A 16,678-nucleotide genomic window follows, 5' to 3' on the forward strand; every position below is an offset into this window, starting at 1 on the left:
CAGCTAACGCCATGTTAATTTTATCGTTGCTACGTGTATGTGTGTAATATCTATTATTCTATGAATCTGCGTCATCCAAACATTTCATCAAGTACTTTACAGTTCAAACTTTACGCCGTAAAACAACGCTACTTGAAACACTTCAACTACCGTCAGCACGCTACAAGCTTTGCACATTATTATCTGCCTGGAGAGAAATCAAAACTATGCAATGCCAATTTATATAACTAATTGCAATTTCTACATGATCCCCACAATAATTCCCCCCACTCAGAAAAGCTTCGAGGTAGGAATGTCGGTGTGGCAGCTTGCAAGATTCTTGTTTTTCAGCTTGCAATGTGAATGCAGAATTTGTTTTCCCTCCAGTCAGAATTTTGATGCGGTCAACGAACGTACACAGATGGAAACATGCAAAATAAAAAATAGCAGTAAACATTCTTCACTAATAGTATGTTATATATAAGGGTTTTTAATAGTTTCATATTTTTTTTATACGTTTTACCACAACCAAAGTAACATAAAAGTATGGTAAATGTAGTCGCACACAAAACCTAACACAAACAGTTTGAATAAAATGATTGCCATTATAACTAAATGCATTTCAATATTTTGACACAATGATATCGGACAACGCGTTTGGTTTGCCGAACTTATATAGCAAGATAATGTAAGTATAAGGGTGGGTAAGGGTTAAGAGGGTTTGCATAATGCAGGAGAAGAAAATAAAAGTTCGATCAGTCTGAGTAATAAGCGTAATATCGCGATTCGCCTCAATTCGTTTTCTGCTTGCATTTGTTGTATGCAAGTTATGCGGTACCATTTGTGAATCGAGGTTATTACGGGATATAGTCACAAATCAACAGATTCTGACTTATACAGGCTAGCAGTTTGCAACCTGGTATGATGACAAACAAGGCAAAATAATCGTACGGCGTTTTTGTGAACGCTAGTACTTAATGTATGTCATTGATGAAAGCAATAAAGGTGGGATAATATAAAACGTAGCTAAAAGTGCTTAGCGTAAGAAAAGATTTAAAGAATGCTTTGTAGGTAGACAATGGGTGAAAGTGACCGTTGATAAGTATTTGGCTTAGTTAGCCTGTGTCCGTGCAATAATATAAAATAAAAAAATCATCTACCACAAAACATGATATTGAAAAATAAGTATAGATAGAAGTCGACAGGGGGATAAGGAATACATTAACTTTTAATTCAAATTGAATTTCTCCATTATGATTATGATGCGCGGTTTACGCAGAACAAATATAAGATATAACTACAGTATGAATTTATATGCGCGTTGTCCTTTGGGACATAAATTTATGAGGTAAAATCAGAATAAGAAACGTATTTTACTATTTTTGTGATTAATAATCATGACATATGTGCGCTAGCTAATAACACCAATAACAAGCTACGATTTATTCAGAAATGAGTAATGTACTTTACCGGCTAAGAATTAATCGGATGCAGAATCAAATGTAGAAGTGTCCACAACAGATTGATAACTTCGTTCTTCTTGATGATTTTTCTTCCATTTTTCTTGTGAGCGATGCTTGTCGCTGGTCTGTGATGTTTGCTGGATTTGGATAGTGTTGGCTAGCGTCGTCATCAGCGTAATCCACAATGCCAGTAGCATGATAGTCATTGTTCGTTAGCGAGATTTCTTTCAACTGGTTACTTCGAGAATTTCTGAAATGTCTGCCGCAATTCGCTCGCTAACAGACCGTTGAAAGCAGTTTGTCTCTCGATCCTAATCTGACTCCAATTTTCACCTTTCATAAATCGAATCTTTCAGAAGTGCATGTGTTCTTCTTCGTTTGCAGAAGAAAGACGGGGTTACCATTTATGGGATTTGGGTGGTGTAATGGTCTAGGGATGGCCTAAGCCAAATCTGACTGTTTGACTCCGCTAATGATTGTCTTTGACTCCGTTGCGTTTACTGTCTCTATATTGCTTCTTAAATCAACACCAACTTCATAAGTTCAAATTTGTTATATTGTCCGAATAAGTTGTCACATCGAAACCAATTAATCACCATTCCACATTTTGAATAGAACTGTCACTTGAATTCAATACTGAATAAGCCAAAACGTAAAACAGATCCAAAACTAAAAACCGTGAGAAGTACTAGCAAATCCTGAAGGGACAAGCCCTTGCAGAGCCTCGCCGGCCAGAGCATCCAGGGGGTAACGATTTGAACCAAGCTTAACGTTTTATATCATACACGTCAGCCAATCAGCTAACGCCATGTTAATTTTATCGTTGCTACGTGTATGTGTGTAATATCTATTATTCTATGAATCTGCGTCATCCAAACATTTCATCAAGTACTTTACAGTTCAAACTTTACGCCGTAAAACAACGCTACTTGAAACACTTCAACTACCGTCAGCACGCTACAAGCTTTGCACATTATTATCTGCCTGGAGAGAAATCAAAACTATGCAATGCCAATTTATATAACTAATTGCAATTTCTACATGATCCCCACAAAGGCTTGTTTGAAATTGTGCTATTGTCTGCTGTTTTTTTGTTTTTGCAAATCAACGATAATGGATTTGGTTTTGTTAAAAAAACTCGTGTCCTTTATGAAGTCACAACTATCATTGTGACTGCATTGATTGCCCCGATTGACAAACGACCTATTAACAAAAACCGCTAGAAGACTAGTTTGAGCTACCACTTACATACTCGCTCATTAATTGAATAAGCAGGAATAACAAAACTAATGATGAACGATTTCATTTGCGTAAATATTGAGACAGATAAGGTCCGGATTTAACACTAGAACGGCCGAGGTGTCGAAATCGACACTTTTTGAATTTTGATGTATATTTTTTTTTAGTAAAAGCAGTTGCAACGATATAAAATTTTCAGTAGCTTCCTAACTTTCTTGAAAGAGTATGTATAAGTAATATTTACCGAAATTTGATTTTCGATTTATTTTTTACAACCTGTTATACCTTCAACGGCCGAGGTGTCGAAATCGACACCAAGATGGTTTTAGAGGTCCAGTAAACTACAACATTTTTTTACTTCGCACGATTGCACTTGCAACTAACATATACTTGAGATTAGCCCAGTTTTATCTTTTCAAGTGATTGTTTATCTAATTTAGATACAGCTTTTACGGAGAGTTTATGATATCCTAAACGTACTTTGTCCATGTACATTTGCACAATACAAACTCGCTTTGCTTTGCAGCGAAGGCGAACTGTAAAATTCACACGACAGTTTTTGTGCAACGTATGGATTGTATGCCATACGCTATTAGCAGAGCTAGGCTATAAACTGTAGTGTAGGCCAAAACAAAACAAGGTAGGCGTGGACGTTTTCGACCAAACGGCGAGAAAATACACAACTCATGCATCAAGTAGACGATGACCTTTGGCTGTTAGGACAAAACTACTGTACATAGTAGAGCTAAATTCCTGGATTCTGCACAGAAAATGTTTCGGTAGCAAAATCGGCCGACGAAGCTTCATACTCCAGCTTACGGAGGGGTTGACGGATGCTTACGCGGTGAAGCGGAAGCAGGTGGTCCAAAGAGAAGTGAACCCAGCGCAGAGAAGAACATCTGGAAAGCGAAGGAAATGTGCGGAAGAAAGTCGTAAAATTATATAGTTACAGTTTAAGTCACTGCAACAGGCCAACTTGCGGATTGTGTGGTAACGGCGACTGGAAACTTACACAATGCAAAAACTGCACGACGTAAATAGATCAACATGGGTCCTGCTGTAAACTCTAAAGACTTATCACATTGTGTGTGGGAAACATATGAGCTTTTTCTGCAATAGTTAGCGTTTTGTTAAGATACCTACCATCAGAATAATGATTGTTTATGTTTCAACTGATAAATATTGTTTTTTTTTCGTTTCTTACAAATGTGTGCAACGTCATCAAAGGTCGAATTGCGGTAGATATGTTAGTTTTTGTTTCTACTGAACAAGCAAAATACATCCTAAATTCATTACGGAAGTATTTAGTTTTGAGTTTTTCGCTAAATTAAATCAAAAAGTACATTTTTAAGGATGGTGTCGTTTTCGACACCATCGGCCGTTAGAGGTAAACTTGTTTTCCGGCCGTTCTAGTGTTAACACTGAAAAGGTCCGCCAGTTGAGTAGCCCTGCTTTAAAGGATGTGAAGTCGGTTTTCCAGAAGCCCCTGTGTTTGTGTGGATCCATGCTTGGAAGCTATTTTGCCTTGAGGGACCTCGTGTAAATCAATTATGACGTAGTCGAACGCAAACCAGGAAAAGCATGACGTCAGCGTTATTTAGATCGGCATAAAAAGGAAGTGAACGTAGTGGTCGATAAGTAACAGACTGTGTTCATGTTGCTGTAGCTACACAGGAAAAAAAAGTGACTGAATGCGTTCCAAAAAAATGGTTATGAATATCCCGGTATTTAGCCACTACCAGCTGGATAAATACAGTCCTTCTTGCGGCTAAATACTAGTCTGAAACGACTAAATCCTTTCCAATCGTGTTTGGTTATGAATATCCCCATATTCAGCCGCGAGCGTCCTAGTTAATGTAAACCTGGCTAAATACTCGCCCATATAGAACCTAGACCAGCCTGGGATTCCCTGGCTTAATCCATGCCAATTGAAATGTCGCACTTGAACATCACGTGACCAAAATGCATAATTACCAGTCTGACAAAATTTTAATTATGTATCCTTCCAAAGAAAAGTCAAAGAAAAGAAAAAGCGATTACTTTCAAATTTCACAATCGGCTTGATGCCGTCTACCACAAGCTACGAGAACGAAACTAAGGAAAATGGCATATAGTCAACTAAAAACTATATAGGCTACAAATGCAATAATTATAAAGTTTTTACAATAAACTTAAAGAAGGCAAACAAACATTCCTCGTTTCGAAATACTGTAATGTAAACATTCAAGCGAAATTATTATTATTTAAAATTATTATTTTGGTTAATGTAATAAAACCGTATATTGCATATGATGCAACAAGTAAAGACATTCGGACAAGAATCCAGGATAAAATGTACACAAAGCAGAGATAATAGACACAAAAAATTTCAGATTTTCCTAAATCAACAAATTGCAATTGGTCAACAACAACTGATCCGGGTCCCGGACCTCATTTAGTACCTGCACACAAATTATGAGGCTGATTTCGATCTTTAACGAGCTTTACGCTTCCATCATTCATAAGCTTGATGACAGTAGATAGCTCTTTAGGAGAAGAAACTGCTTCTAGTTGGTTCATAACTTTGGAAAATTCCATTAGGCATAGGCCTACACACCCTGTTTCACAGCACAATGACCTTCCCTCGATGAAATTACAAAATCGCAACCGGCACTTGTTCACCATGTTTTCTTTAGAGGAATATCCAAAGAATATAGCAATGTCAGTTATGCACTGCAAAAATAGAGAAAACGTTACAACAATAACGTTGACACGATTTTGTATCTTATGTTTACTAACGACAAAAAGCAGAGCCTGTTGTTTAAATTTTATGCTTAAGTTAATGAAATATCAGTTAATATCACACTTACCTTTTCTTTCAACTTGTATAATGGGTATTTTTCTAAAGTCTTTGCAGTGCGTTCTTCACCAGGAAATTTTTTGATAACTTCCATCCTCCTCTTGATCGCTATTAATGATATTTCTTCCCCCTCGTTTGCCTGATTTTTCTTTTTCAGAAGTGGCGTCATTGTGAACTTATTTAAGGCTGCCATTTGGTTGTTGAATCGCTTTCGGATATGGGCAAATGAACAGGGCTTCACTACCACAATGAAAATACAAAATCTTGTTTGTTAGATCCTAACTCACAACAAACCACTGTTCACCTCCACCAAAAACTGCTCCATCGCTGTTCCAAAAAATCTTTCAAGAAGTTTTCTGTCTTTGAGACTGAATGGACTGATATTAGTTCCAACTTCTTGAAGAGATGAAGGCAGATCGTGTACTGTGACTGTGGCAACTGCAAAGTGCACATATTGTAAATTATTCGTTAAAATGGTAACGCTTATAAATCCTCTATATTTTTTTTTAAACTATGATAAATTATTTCAATTGCGCAAAATATAGCACTATACAAATTACAAACTTGTACACAATACATATATAATAGGTATGTATTTTTATTATAGTATGTATTACAGTAGCCATGGCAGTTACCAACGTAATGAAATATAATAACGCAAAAGCAGTGCGGTAATCACAAACTTTGCTTTTTAAAAATAAAGACAGGTTTACATTTTTGACCGTAAAACTAAGGGCTATAATTTTGGAACAAGTTGCAAAATTTACTAAGTTTACGTTAGCATTAAATCTCTAATACAGTACTCAAATACAATGCATATTATATCTATTGTAATAAAATTTAGTGTGTACACCACCAATTAACGCTGCGTAAACCGACTTTTACATAATAAAGTAACCAATCACCAATGCAATAGACAATTTATTGCCAAAAGTTTAATCATTTAATATCACGAATCTCGTTCCTCGTGTTCGTGCAACAGAATGTAAATCGATTCATTTTTGGCCGGACAACAGCCAGACATATGTGCAAATTAATGGAGTATATTGAACGTTTTGAACTAGCTTTGGTAATGCTACTGATCAGTGTTTTACATAAAAATATGCCTCTCCGGTCTCCTTCATAACAATGTCGCAAAGCTTGAAAATAGTTCGCAACGGTTCATGGTTGCAAAATAAAACAGTCTTGGCTACATTACAAAGCTTTTTTTGTATTAGCAATCGCACGCAATTCAAGCATTACTGCGTTATGTGTAATTTCGTCGTCGTCCTCTGTTTTTGTTTTTTTCTACGAATCATTGATTACGCATGGAATCACTCTGGGATCAAGTGCGAAGTAAACACGTAACGCGCTTAACTCACCACCGGCAGGCGAAATTAGTTACAAGGAAGTCTTGCAAACGGAGCAGAAAGCTTTTGAAACTAAGTTGTTTTGAACAGCAATAGAAGTTTTAAGTTTAATAACTTTGCTCCCACAAGTTATGAAGTTTTACAATAAAAATGGAATAATCGGTTGCCGCAAAACAAAATGCCACATATGTAATGCCTGGAAAAAAAACAGAATTGCCAACAAACCTTCAATCCCTTTAATGAAAGCTTCATGCAAACCGTTCTTGAAAGCGAAATTTCGTAACCAAGGGTCCATCTCTGCAGTGTGGTGTTTGAAAAGAAAGTATTACTAGACTTGTGTAAGACATCATCCGCAAAGTTGTCTTTCATTGGTTGGATTGTTGGATACTTCCCAACTTATTTTGAGACTTTTTTCTTTCCGGCTAAATATTCTCCAGGTCTACACACTTCTCTCAACTTCCTTTTTTCGTGGCCAGTTAGTTTGCCTGCATGTAATCGTTAGCCGCAATACTTTATGCATAGTTCTCCAAAAACTTGGTTTTGTGTGCTAAATCATGAAGCTCTTTATTTGTAGAAACTGTACCAGCTATCAGAATGCAAATTATGCATGCAAGTCCATTCGACTTTACCACAACCATTTGCGGAAACATGTTCGCGACTCTAGTTTTCGTTACGCTTGTCAAATTGAAAATTACAGGAAGAGATAAAAATTCCAATTCCCTGGCACAACCTAAAAAATAAAAATTGTCCAAGGAAAGTAAGTCTGGGTGCAAACAACCTCAACCCAGAGATTATGTTTATGTAATTGACCCTACCCCAAACTCAAAATGGCATCAAACTTGCTTTACCTCAACACCAAAACACAAACAAGCAAACCTACCTTGAACATTTTTGTTGTGATTGTTAGCCTAGATGTCGTATTTTTTTGAGAAAAGTGAATGAAGTATTCGTAGCACTTGTGTGCGTTGACATTTCCGGATTTATTAAAAAAAGCTTTTACCATTTGGGGAAAATAATTTGGGTAATGAAATTTGTAAAAAAATCTTGGCCTACTGTACTTACGTGGGAAAACTTTTAAGTTCCTTCGTCCTTTTACAACCTTGCATTTAGTAAAAAAACTCATGAAATTATGGCATTGCAGGGATAAGAAAGGTTTTAAACAGTGACGAAATGTCACCATCTAAATATTAATGTGGTGTTTATCGCGGTAACAGCAATTATTAAGCCGGTAACTCCGACTGTGTCAAGTGGCTGAATATATTACGTGACACGAATGACATTAAGCCACTTGTTTTGCACTTGTAAGGAAGTAAACGCCAATCACATCGTACACTGGGTTTTATTTAGCCATAATTGTTTCCAATGCATCGGTGGTGCGTAATTAGCCATGAAAAAGCGTTGCGAACTGTATGTAGGCAGGTTTATGGTACTTGGACCAAAATAAGGCGTGGGGAGTGTTTTTTTGAACGAAAGTGGCATTTTATTAGTCAATGATGAAAATTGTGGACTATTATCAGTCACTATTTTTTCCTGTGTAGCTCTCAAATGCTTTAGTTAGGCTGTCAGGAAGCACCGCCTTCGATAGTGCCTTCACTTGTTGCAATTATCGACGGACACAACCACTGGGCATTATGGGAGTGCCCTTAGTTGACCTTCAGTTTAGTGACGCAGACTCTGAACTTGAACTCAAAGAAAAGTTGGGAAGAAATCTGGTCGAAGCCGTCTCAACCGTGGGATTTGTTTACGTGAAAAACTCAGGCATAAGCAGGTATTAGCTTGCTAGGTCTAGTCATGGGTCCAATGCAAACATGCACAACCAAATGACGTCACAATTTGTGTAGCAGGGTTTTGTACACTAATGCATCTCGTGTATATTGTTTGTTTTTCGCCATTAACTATGCGGAGCAGAAGTTAGGTTGCTAACCGTTGTAGTTTTAGCACATTAAAACACATGCTCGTGAACAATTAGCAAGTTATCAGGAAAAGTGGCCAAGCCCAAGGGCTTAAAACACACAAGATAGCAATTTAATAGATTTGTACCATAAAATGGTAGGTTAGCATGGCCACCAAACTCCTCACCGAAATAAAATACATGAAGTGACATAGTTTGATTAGAGAGAAAATGAATATCTTAAGCGCACATCAATAGATGGTTAAAGAAAACCGATGATTGTAAACTTGACTTCTAATTCCATTCTCTGCATATTTGCCGTTGTTTGATAATGTCTGAATTTGTTGTATTGAGCTGATGGACTTGTGTGATGATGATTGATGTCACTCATTTCCCCGGCACAAGACACAATTCTTATCTGCTTATGTTTATCTGCATATCAGTGTTTGAAATTTATAAATTCATTTCAATTCATAATTACGGAAGTTATGCTTACATATGAAATTTGTTGATAAAGTTGCGTGTTTGGTACTAATGGCGGAAGTGTCTAAGGTCTGAACATTCAAATAATCTGCGGATAGTTTTATGAAGCAAAAGTGCTTGGTATAATGTGGAAAAGTTTTACAATTTTGTGGCAACCTCTTATTTTTATCCGGGCTGTATTGGAATGACGATCACATCTATCTAGATAACTTTGGCATTTTCTATGTATTTGCATGGAAATGTCCAAACTTTAAAGAGTTTTTCATTCCAGGCAAGTTTTCTGGTTTAAAATATTGATAGAAATTAGTCGTGAGTGCTTTGACACAAATCGAGCTATAACATGCACAAAGTCACTACTTTAAACTACTCATCGATTAAAATTTTTATTGGTTGATGCAATCAGAAAACGATAAATAATCATATTGCATAATTATACACATAACATCTGGTTCTCCCTGTTCATGACATTTTTCCACGCTCTACAGAGTTGCAGCCTTGAGTTTTGAAGAAATTGGTTCATAAATAAGAAACCAATTCTATGACCAGTTAAATTTAGTTAGATTTTGATTGGGCGAAAACTTTATATTAGCATATGTCAATTCTTTTGTACCCAAAAACACAAGTCTTCACAAAAAATCTTACTTTGAATCAAATGTGTTGCTCTAGTCTTTCCATCTCTGGTTAAAAGTTAATGTAATACGTCAAGTTTTGACGCTGTTACCAAAATTTAATGTTGTGAGATTCCATTTAACGAACTGTTTGTCGTAGTGCCCTCTAGTGGCTGATGTAGACCTTAACTTTGAATTTGATATTTCACGCAGTTAGACATCTCATTTCAAGAAATATGAAATCATCAGCAAATATTGGCCAAATGTTGGGTTATCAATACAGAACGATTTTACAGCACTATGGGCTGGTGTATACAGACAATGTTGATAGGCCCATGCCTATCAATACAGGAAGCCTATGCTTGGTCACTGTTATTTAAATTTATGCTTGTCTGTTGCTCTACAATCTGCTCGTACTATATTTTTTGTTTACAGCGAGTCAGTGGCAAGAGTGAATGAGGTGACGGAAGACTTTTTTAAGCGTCCATCGGAAAAAAAGAGAAAATACCAGAGAGATCCAGAACAAAATTTTGGTTATGTCGGAATCGAGGCCGAGAGGTGATGTCATAATTCCTAATGACATCATCATTGTTTGTGCAGACTTTTAATCATGAAACAAGTTACAGTTCAAATATTTCCAACATTTTAGTTCTGATACAGAACCGACGTTCATAAACCCGGCGATTATAAGGAGGCTTTTGACATGAGCGGCGACGTTGGATTTTCCGAGGCTGCTCATTGGCCAGATGACCTGGTGCCGGGATATTCAGCGTTGGTGAAAGATTTCATGAAGCAATGCAAGAGGTTGGGGCTTTATTTGCTTGAACTTCTATCACTCGGACTTCAGCTGGAGGTGGTTACAGTGTTGCTTCTTAGATTCAGTTCACTTTTGTTGTAAATGGTGAACTACTCAACGTTGCAGTTGTCTTTTTATCATAAATGAATCCATTTTCAAGCCAGAACACAACCTGCTCAAATGTCATCGATCGATTCTGAGTGAAGGCAACAAAACGACGTTGAGGAGCTTGTACTATCCCCCTCTGCCACGTGACATGAAACTTCTCGATGGGCAACTCCGATGCGGGGAGCACACCGATTACGGAACAATCACTCTATTGTTTCAAGATAAAGCTGGCGGCCTGCAGGTAAACAATCCCACAAAAAGCTCGATATTGCAAGTTCATGTTTCTGATTCTCTGTGATTCAGGTTAAGAACAGTGATGGGGATTACGTCGATGCTCTGCCACTTGAGGACACTGTGCTCATCAATGTGGGAGACATGCTGGAATATCAGACATGCGGACAACTCAGATCTACGGTACATAGACACATAACCATGAAACACAGTAGATTGTGATTTAAGAGTCTTCCATATTCATCCAGATGCATCGCGTCGTCATCCCAATAAGTGACGTCAATTTGAGATCTCTCCGACGATCCTTGGTTTATTTCATCTATGCCGACCACAGCACCATCATAAACAAACCGCTTGTCTATAAACCCGGGTCCCCATGGGACAAAGTTAATCACGACCCCAACGCAGCCCCAATCACTGCATTGGAGCACGTATACAGGAAATGGGGGGCCACTTACTGACGCCATCAGACCAGTTGCAAATATTTCTGTTTTATCGAGTTGTTGCTTTTGATAAATTAACGCTTTAATTTTTATCTCACGAGTCATCCCGCCCATGTTAACACTTGAGCGAAGCAACTTGCAGGAAATGTCGTGATAATGCGGTTTGATGAACGTTCTTCATTGACTCTTGATATTTAGCTTTGTAGCAAACCACGATTATAAGACACAGATGCCGACATTGTCTTAACTAGTTTTATATTGACTTTGCATTGTTATACGTGACGAACCATAACATTGAGTGGAGGCAGCGAAATAACAACGTCTTCCCGACAAGGTTTTAGTAGAATTTTAATGAATTTGTAATGAAATGGTTGTTTATCGTTCCTTAATCTGTAAGGGCGATCACTTCACTTACAATGTTTGTCCGTAAAATTGTTTATTGTCCTCGAAGTAAATGAGCCTCAAGGTCGTTGTTCGGCTTTTCTTAATCTTAGAATTAATTGTTCACCTCGACAACTGTATATTCTGATTATATTGAAGCTTCTTTGAACGAATACATTTAGATAAAACATTGGCACAGCAGAATTGAATGAATTGATTGAATGACTCACGTAATATAGGCATGCACAATTGTTATGTCACGTTTCATGAAAGCGGTTTCCGTAAACAACACATTATGATATCTTCTTATCGTCACAAATTATATTGGGCGTAACCCAATGTACAGCTGCGCTAGTTATCACAGGAAAACACGTCATAAAGAAATAAACACTAGAGCAACACGAAACGCAAGCTACGAACATTCGATGGGAAATTGTTTGCAGGCTGCTTAGAGAAATGAGATATTACGACATGCTCTGGGAAGCTTACATATTATGAGTTATGCAAACATAGTAACTTAGAAAGCTCATTATGACGTGCCAGTTATTATCTAACTCGCATAAAACTTCCTTAGACAGGCGCCGGTAATACGAGGTTGTTGCTTCCAATATTTGGAGACATTTTGTGAACAGATGAAAACACGAGTTCCAATCATAGCCCATCCATCCTGCAGTTTGTGTTGAACTTAGTCTTACGTTGAGGGAACAATGCACATTCATATGAAACATTTTCATATTTTTGTTTCTTCATAAAAGCAGGAATTATTAATGATTTATTAAGTTCAGTTACAAGTTGAACTTATTGTAAATCTTCCTATGCTTGGTGAGTGTTATACGCATGAACCTACAAAATGCAGTATCGCCAAGAAGATTGAGAACAAAATATAGTTTTCTTACAATGCAGCACGCTACGGTATCATCAGATCACATCGGTTTATTTCCACTCGAACTTCCTCCCCAACATTTTAAACAAAGCTTCATTGTGACTTTGAAATAACTCCTGCAATTTACTGGTGACATCTGGCGGCAGGGATTTATTGCCATTTCTTGTTCTTCGCTTGGCCGACGGCAGACAATCCAGTTTATTCTCATCTTTCCAGTTTTTGTAACAAAAATATCCGCTATCTTCCTCTTTGACGTAATCCTCCTTCAATAAAACCTTCGGAAGTTTAAGAAATTCCTGAACCTCCTCTATCACACTTCCCGGATCTTGCAACATGGCCTCGGAGTCTACGACCATCAAGTTGGTTTCATTGAAATATTTAAACCATCTTTGCAGATGCAAGGCGTAGAATCCAGTTGTAATGATGTGAGTCAAGTAATCCTTCCCCATCAGATCAAAGACTCTGTCTTCTTGCAAAACAGAATTCTTCTGGTCAAAGTCTCCGATTGCTTGTTGGACCCGAGGCAAGTAATCATAGACATACTGATCGACGCTCTTGTATCTGAACTGCCCCTTACCTGGATGAGTGATGTTGAACATGATCCACTGTAGATAAATAAAACAACATCCTAGTTTGAAAAGCATAAAAGTGACAACAAACATCAAAACTAGCTCACTTCTTGATAAAAATCGGAGAGGACCCGATCAACTGGATTGCAGAGGACCAGGAGTAGTTTAGCATCAGGAACCATCCTCTTGATGTTGGCGGGAATGGAAGACGGACGGAAGTTGAAGTAAGCCGGAGTTTTCTCCATCAAAAAAATGTCCTCCTCCAGTTCTGGGAGTTTTAACCTGAAAAAGCAAGAAAGCTTTGATAAAAATTCCATCAAATCCACGAAGGATTTTCAGGTTAAAACTCCCAGAACTGGAGGAGGACATTTTTCAGATGATATTTCCACTCACAAGTAATCCTGGACGCTGGCATCTGGTTGCTCATCAAAGAAATGTGTCTCCGTCGGATCTGTGACTCGGATCAGAGGATGTGGACGCAGGAAGTGCAACAGAGCGTGAGTCCCACATTTCTCGACTCCTATTCCGATGATCTTTGGGAGTCGTCTTGACTTTGTCTGAAGACGGCTCAAATGAATATCAATTTTAAATTCGCAAGAAAATTGCGAAGTTTGATTGGATAAAAGTCCTCCAATGAAAAATTCTTACTTTGTTTTGGCGGTATTTGATCAACATTTCCCATAATTCTTTTCTCGATCCGGAGTCCTGGTTATTACCGAAGAAATATCTTGAGTTGACTGGATAAAGCGACAAGAATTTACAACCACCAATAAAACTCATTTAAAGTATGTTTGTGTTATTTGTTTTGGTTGATGCTGTAATTAAGCGCTTACCTGGTTTTGTTGGGGATCTTTGATATTCTGCGAACACTAAATTTTGAAATACTTGAATGCTGAAGAAAGCGGCTGAACCAACAAGCAATATGAGGACCAGGGTTGTGTGTTTATATGGATACGACATATACCTGTTGCTTACTTGAAACTAAGCGGGCATTATCCTGTAAAGGCAGAAAGTGCTGAAAGGTAAAGGAGTTTTTGTTTTGAGTTTGTGAAATAACTTCCAGGTGTGAACTACTTTGCCCTATGTAGGATGAAGGACGGTACAAATTAATTATTCGAAATAAAATGCGACGCTCTTAAAATTTCACAGGTTTACGGCTCATGGTCTTCATCCAATTAACAGCAGAGTAATGATATATGATGTCAATGTGGCAAGTTTGTGGTTGAGTTCATTTTTCTTTTGTGCATTTATAAAAATCGAAACACATTATGACGTGAGAACACTCAGCTTAGCGTTTTTATTGTTTCACTTCATTGACAGGAAGAGGCCGATAGAAGCGACGATTAATGAGCGTAGTTAATCGATTGCGGAAGTGTCGTCGCCCAGATCGCGCAAAAGTCGATTTTATATTGATTCTTGCCTGAGCAGTGATCACAGTGGCTGGGCAGTTTGCAGGAAGATAGAATGATCCAAAGTAAATTATTAGTTGAATAAAATTTAAGTAGTTTCAATCAGACTGAAGGGAATTTGAGGCTATAGACTGACTTCAAGTTGAAGTTTGAAACCAAATCTGAAAAACGAATGAACCTCCCAGATTTCAGAACGTTTTGTGTCACTGAGAGTTTGTGTAATTCAACCGACAACCGCTCAAGAATTTGTTCTCCACAAATTACTGACCTTTCATCCCACGCTGTAAGTCATGCGTGACCAACGTAATACGTCATCAGAGATGAAATCTCTCCACTCATCCTACATAAGCTTGGGACCTCTGATAATGATTGGAGTGGCGGCCGGGGCGGTTGTCTTTTGCTGCGTCTGCATGAACGTTTTCAACCGAGCTTTCGACAGAAGGAGACCAAGTTTACATCCAGCTCGTCCGCATCCCACAACCATCTTCTCATCGACTTGCCGGTAAGCAGAGCTCGCTTAAAGCGTGACCCAACCCTAGCTTTCAAGTTCGAGAAAGTTCCGAGGATTTAGAACTTTTTTTCCAGGAATCTTGGCGGATGGGGAAGGCGCCAAAGATCAATCGATTCCGGTTCGAATCTCACTAGCGCTGACGACGAGGGGCGACATCTTCTGGACGTTCCGGTGAAGAAATATTATTGCAAGTTTCCGCCAGATGGCAGCAGGAATAAAGTGAGTCCGCGGGAATCTACCAACGCAGAGTTCCCCGACCAATACGAAGAACATGTTCTGTTTGAAGTCTCAGAGCAGCCGCAGTGATACGCTTGATAAACTCGTTTCAACTTTGCGGTTTGATTTTTAAAATCCAGTTTAACAGAAAAATTGCTTTTTAAATTTTATTTACTACATTTGAGGAATTTCTCCTTGAAATCGTTCATCTCGGACAATACGATACGGCTGCTCATCTTTTCTACAAACTTTCTAATTACTGCGTTTCATCGAAAATCTGTGTCGAAGTTATTACAAAACTAAAATGCTGACCATCCTAGTGTGACAAAACAACCTCTTCACCAACAAATAATGAGCGGGAAAGCAGCGAAGCCCAAAAACTAAAAATGTGCAGAAATGTTACAACCATTCGCAAGTTTCACTTTGTGCTTGCCAAGAAGCTGCTGCTGCCGAAGCTCAACCTTCTGAGTGTTCCCGGTGAAGTTCCATCACGGGGATGACGACTTGTGAGCTTGTCGTCAATTTCTCATAACACCAAACCGTCAAAAGTGCAATGAAAATTATGACGTCACAAAAAGTTGATTATGACGAATGTGTAAAAGCGAGGCAGCAACGTCTTCATAAGCGTCAAAGATTCAGTGTGAATTTTTGTTGTTTCCCCCCCTTTTTGGTGGGTATTCCATTAAACAATCAGGATTTTATGATGACGCGAGCGATATTCTAGCATTGCGAAGGAATATGTGGGAGGTGGCAGGGTATAGGATTGAAACACGCATCGCTGTCAATAAATTTAGAAGTAGTATGGGAAATGATGTGGTGGTGTGGATTGGGTTTCTAGACTGGCCTAAGCCAAGTCTGACTGTTGACTCCGCTAGTTATCTGACTCCGTTGTTTTACTGTCTCTATATTGCTTCTTAAATCAATACCAACTTCATAAAGTTTAAATTGTTATATTGTCCGAATAGTTGTATCGAATTAGCAATATTTACACCATGATCCCACTTTCATAATAATTCAGTAATAACTTCAGTTTTACAGAACCAGGGAAATAACTCAGAGAAGAGAGAATTTCCAAGATCCGTTTGTAAGAGCTATTGTAAGAGAGCGATTTAAACCAAACATTTCTTTTTATAATAAAGTATTGACCAATCAGCGCTTCCAAATTACTTCTCTATCCACGTGTACATGTTATTCTAAGGTTTTTAGCACACAGAATTTAAAATCGATTTATACCAGTACAGAAAAAACCACTTGACACACTTACTACATCACATGTTGAT

At 38.0% G+C, this 16,678-nt stretch overlaps 3 protein-coding genes and 1 long non-coding RNA gene across 4 annotated transcripts; 2 read left to right on the forward strand and 2 right to left on the reverse strand.

Moving 5' to 3' along the window:
* Positions 1–4,215: 4,215 nt before the first annotated feature.
* LOC143458417 (uncharacterized) lies at positions 4,216–12,014 on the forward strand. Its single transcript, XM_076955315.1, has 7 exons — positions 4,216–4,348; positions 8,405–8,637; positions 10,287–10,409; positions 10,512–10,704; positions 10,808–10,996; positions 11,059–11,169; positions 11,235–12,014. The coding sequence occupies exons 2-7, from the start codon at positions 8,501–8,503 to the stop codon at positions 11,445–11,447; spliced, it is 966 nt and encodes a 321-aa protein (XP_076811430.1). The 5' UTR covers positions 4,216–4,348; positions 8,405–8,500; the 3' UTR covers positions 11,448–12,014.
* On the reverse strand, positions 5,600–7,163 carry LOC143463313 (uncharacterized). Its single transcript, XR_013118291.1, has 3 exons — positions 7,095–7,163; positions 5,825–5,958; positions 5,600–5,760 (listed from the first exon to the last, which is right to left on the reverse strand). It is a non-coding gene; the product is annotated as an uncharacterized LOC143463313 (long non-coding RNA).
* A 729-nt stretch (positions 12,015–12,743) lies between the features above and the next one.
* On the reverse strand, positions 12,744–14,230 carry LOC143458258 (heparan sulfate glucosamine 3-O-sulfotransferase 1-like). The gene is made up of 5 exons (XM_076955304.1): positions 14,096–14,230; positions 13,911–13,999; positions 13,656–13,819; positions 13,370–13,544; positions 12,744–13,298 (listed from the first exon to the last, which is right to left on the reverse strand). The coding sequence occupies exons 1-5, from the start codon at positions 14,220–14,222 to the stop codon at positions 12,744–12,746; spliced, it is 1,110 nt and encodes a 369-aa protein (XP_076811419.1). The 5' UTR covers positions 14,223–14,230.
* LOC143458563 (uncharacterized) lies at positions 14,161–16,495 on the forward strand. Its single transcript, XM_076955379.1, has 3 exons — positions 14,161–14,284; positions 14,412–15,173; positions 15,257–16,495. Exons 2-3 carry the CDS (start codon positions 14,962–14,964, stop codon positions 15,486–15,488), a joined length of 444 nt encoding a protein of 147 aa, XP_076811494.1. The 5' UTR covers positions 14,161–14,284; positions 14,412–14,961; the 3' UTR covers positions 15,489–16,495.
* The last annotated feature ends 183 nt before the right edge of the window (positions 16,496–16,678 follow it).

The sequence above is a fragment of the Clavelina lepadiformis genome, chromosome 1, assembly GCF_947623445.1.
Source record: "Clavelina lepadiformis chromosome 1, kaClaLepa1.1, whole genome shotgun sequence".
NCBI lineage: Eukaryota > Metazoa > Chordata > Ascidiacea > Aplousobranchia > Clavelinidae > Clavelina > Clavelina lepadiformis.

Coding starts and splice junctions, on each gene's coding strand:
- LOC143458417 (XM_076955315.1), top strand. CDS start 8,501: ATGGGAGTGCCCTTAGTTGACCTTCAGTTTAGTGACGCAGACTCTGAA. Junction 8,638..10,286: donor AAAAACTCAGGCATAAGCAG/GTATTAGCTTGC, acceptor TTTTGTTTACAG/CGAGTCAGTGGCAAGAGTGA. Junction 10,410..10,511: donor GTCGGAATCGAGGCCGAGAG/GTGATGTCATAA, acceptor GTTCTGATACAG/AACCGACGTTCATAAACCCG.
- LOC143458258 (XM_076955304.1), bottom strand. CDS start 14,222: ATGTCGTATCCATATAAACACACAACCCTGGTCCTCATATTGCTTGTT. Junction 14,000..14,095: donor AAGATCCCCAACAAAACCAG/GTAAGCGCTTAA, acceptor CGCTTTATCCAG/TCAACTCAAGATATTTCTTC. Junction 13,820..13,910: donor TCAAATACCGCCAAAACAAA/GTAAGAATTTTT, acceptor AGCCGTCTTCAG/ACAAAGTCAAGACGACTCCC.
- LOC143458563 (XM_076955379.1), top strand. CDS start 14,962: ATGCGTGACCAACGTAATACGTCATCAGAGATGAAATCTCTCCACTCA. Junction 15,174..15,256: donor ATCTTCTCATCGACTTGCCG/GTAAGCAGAGCT, acceptor CTTTTTTTCCAG/GAATCTTGGCGGATGGGGAA.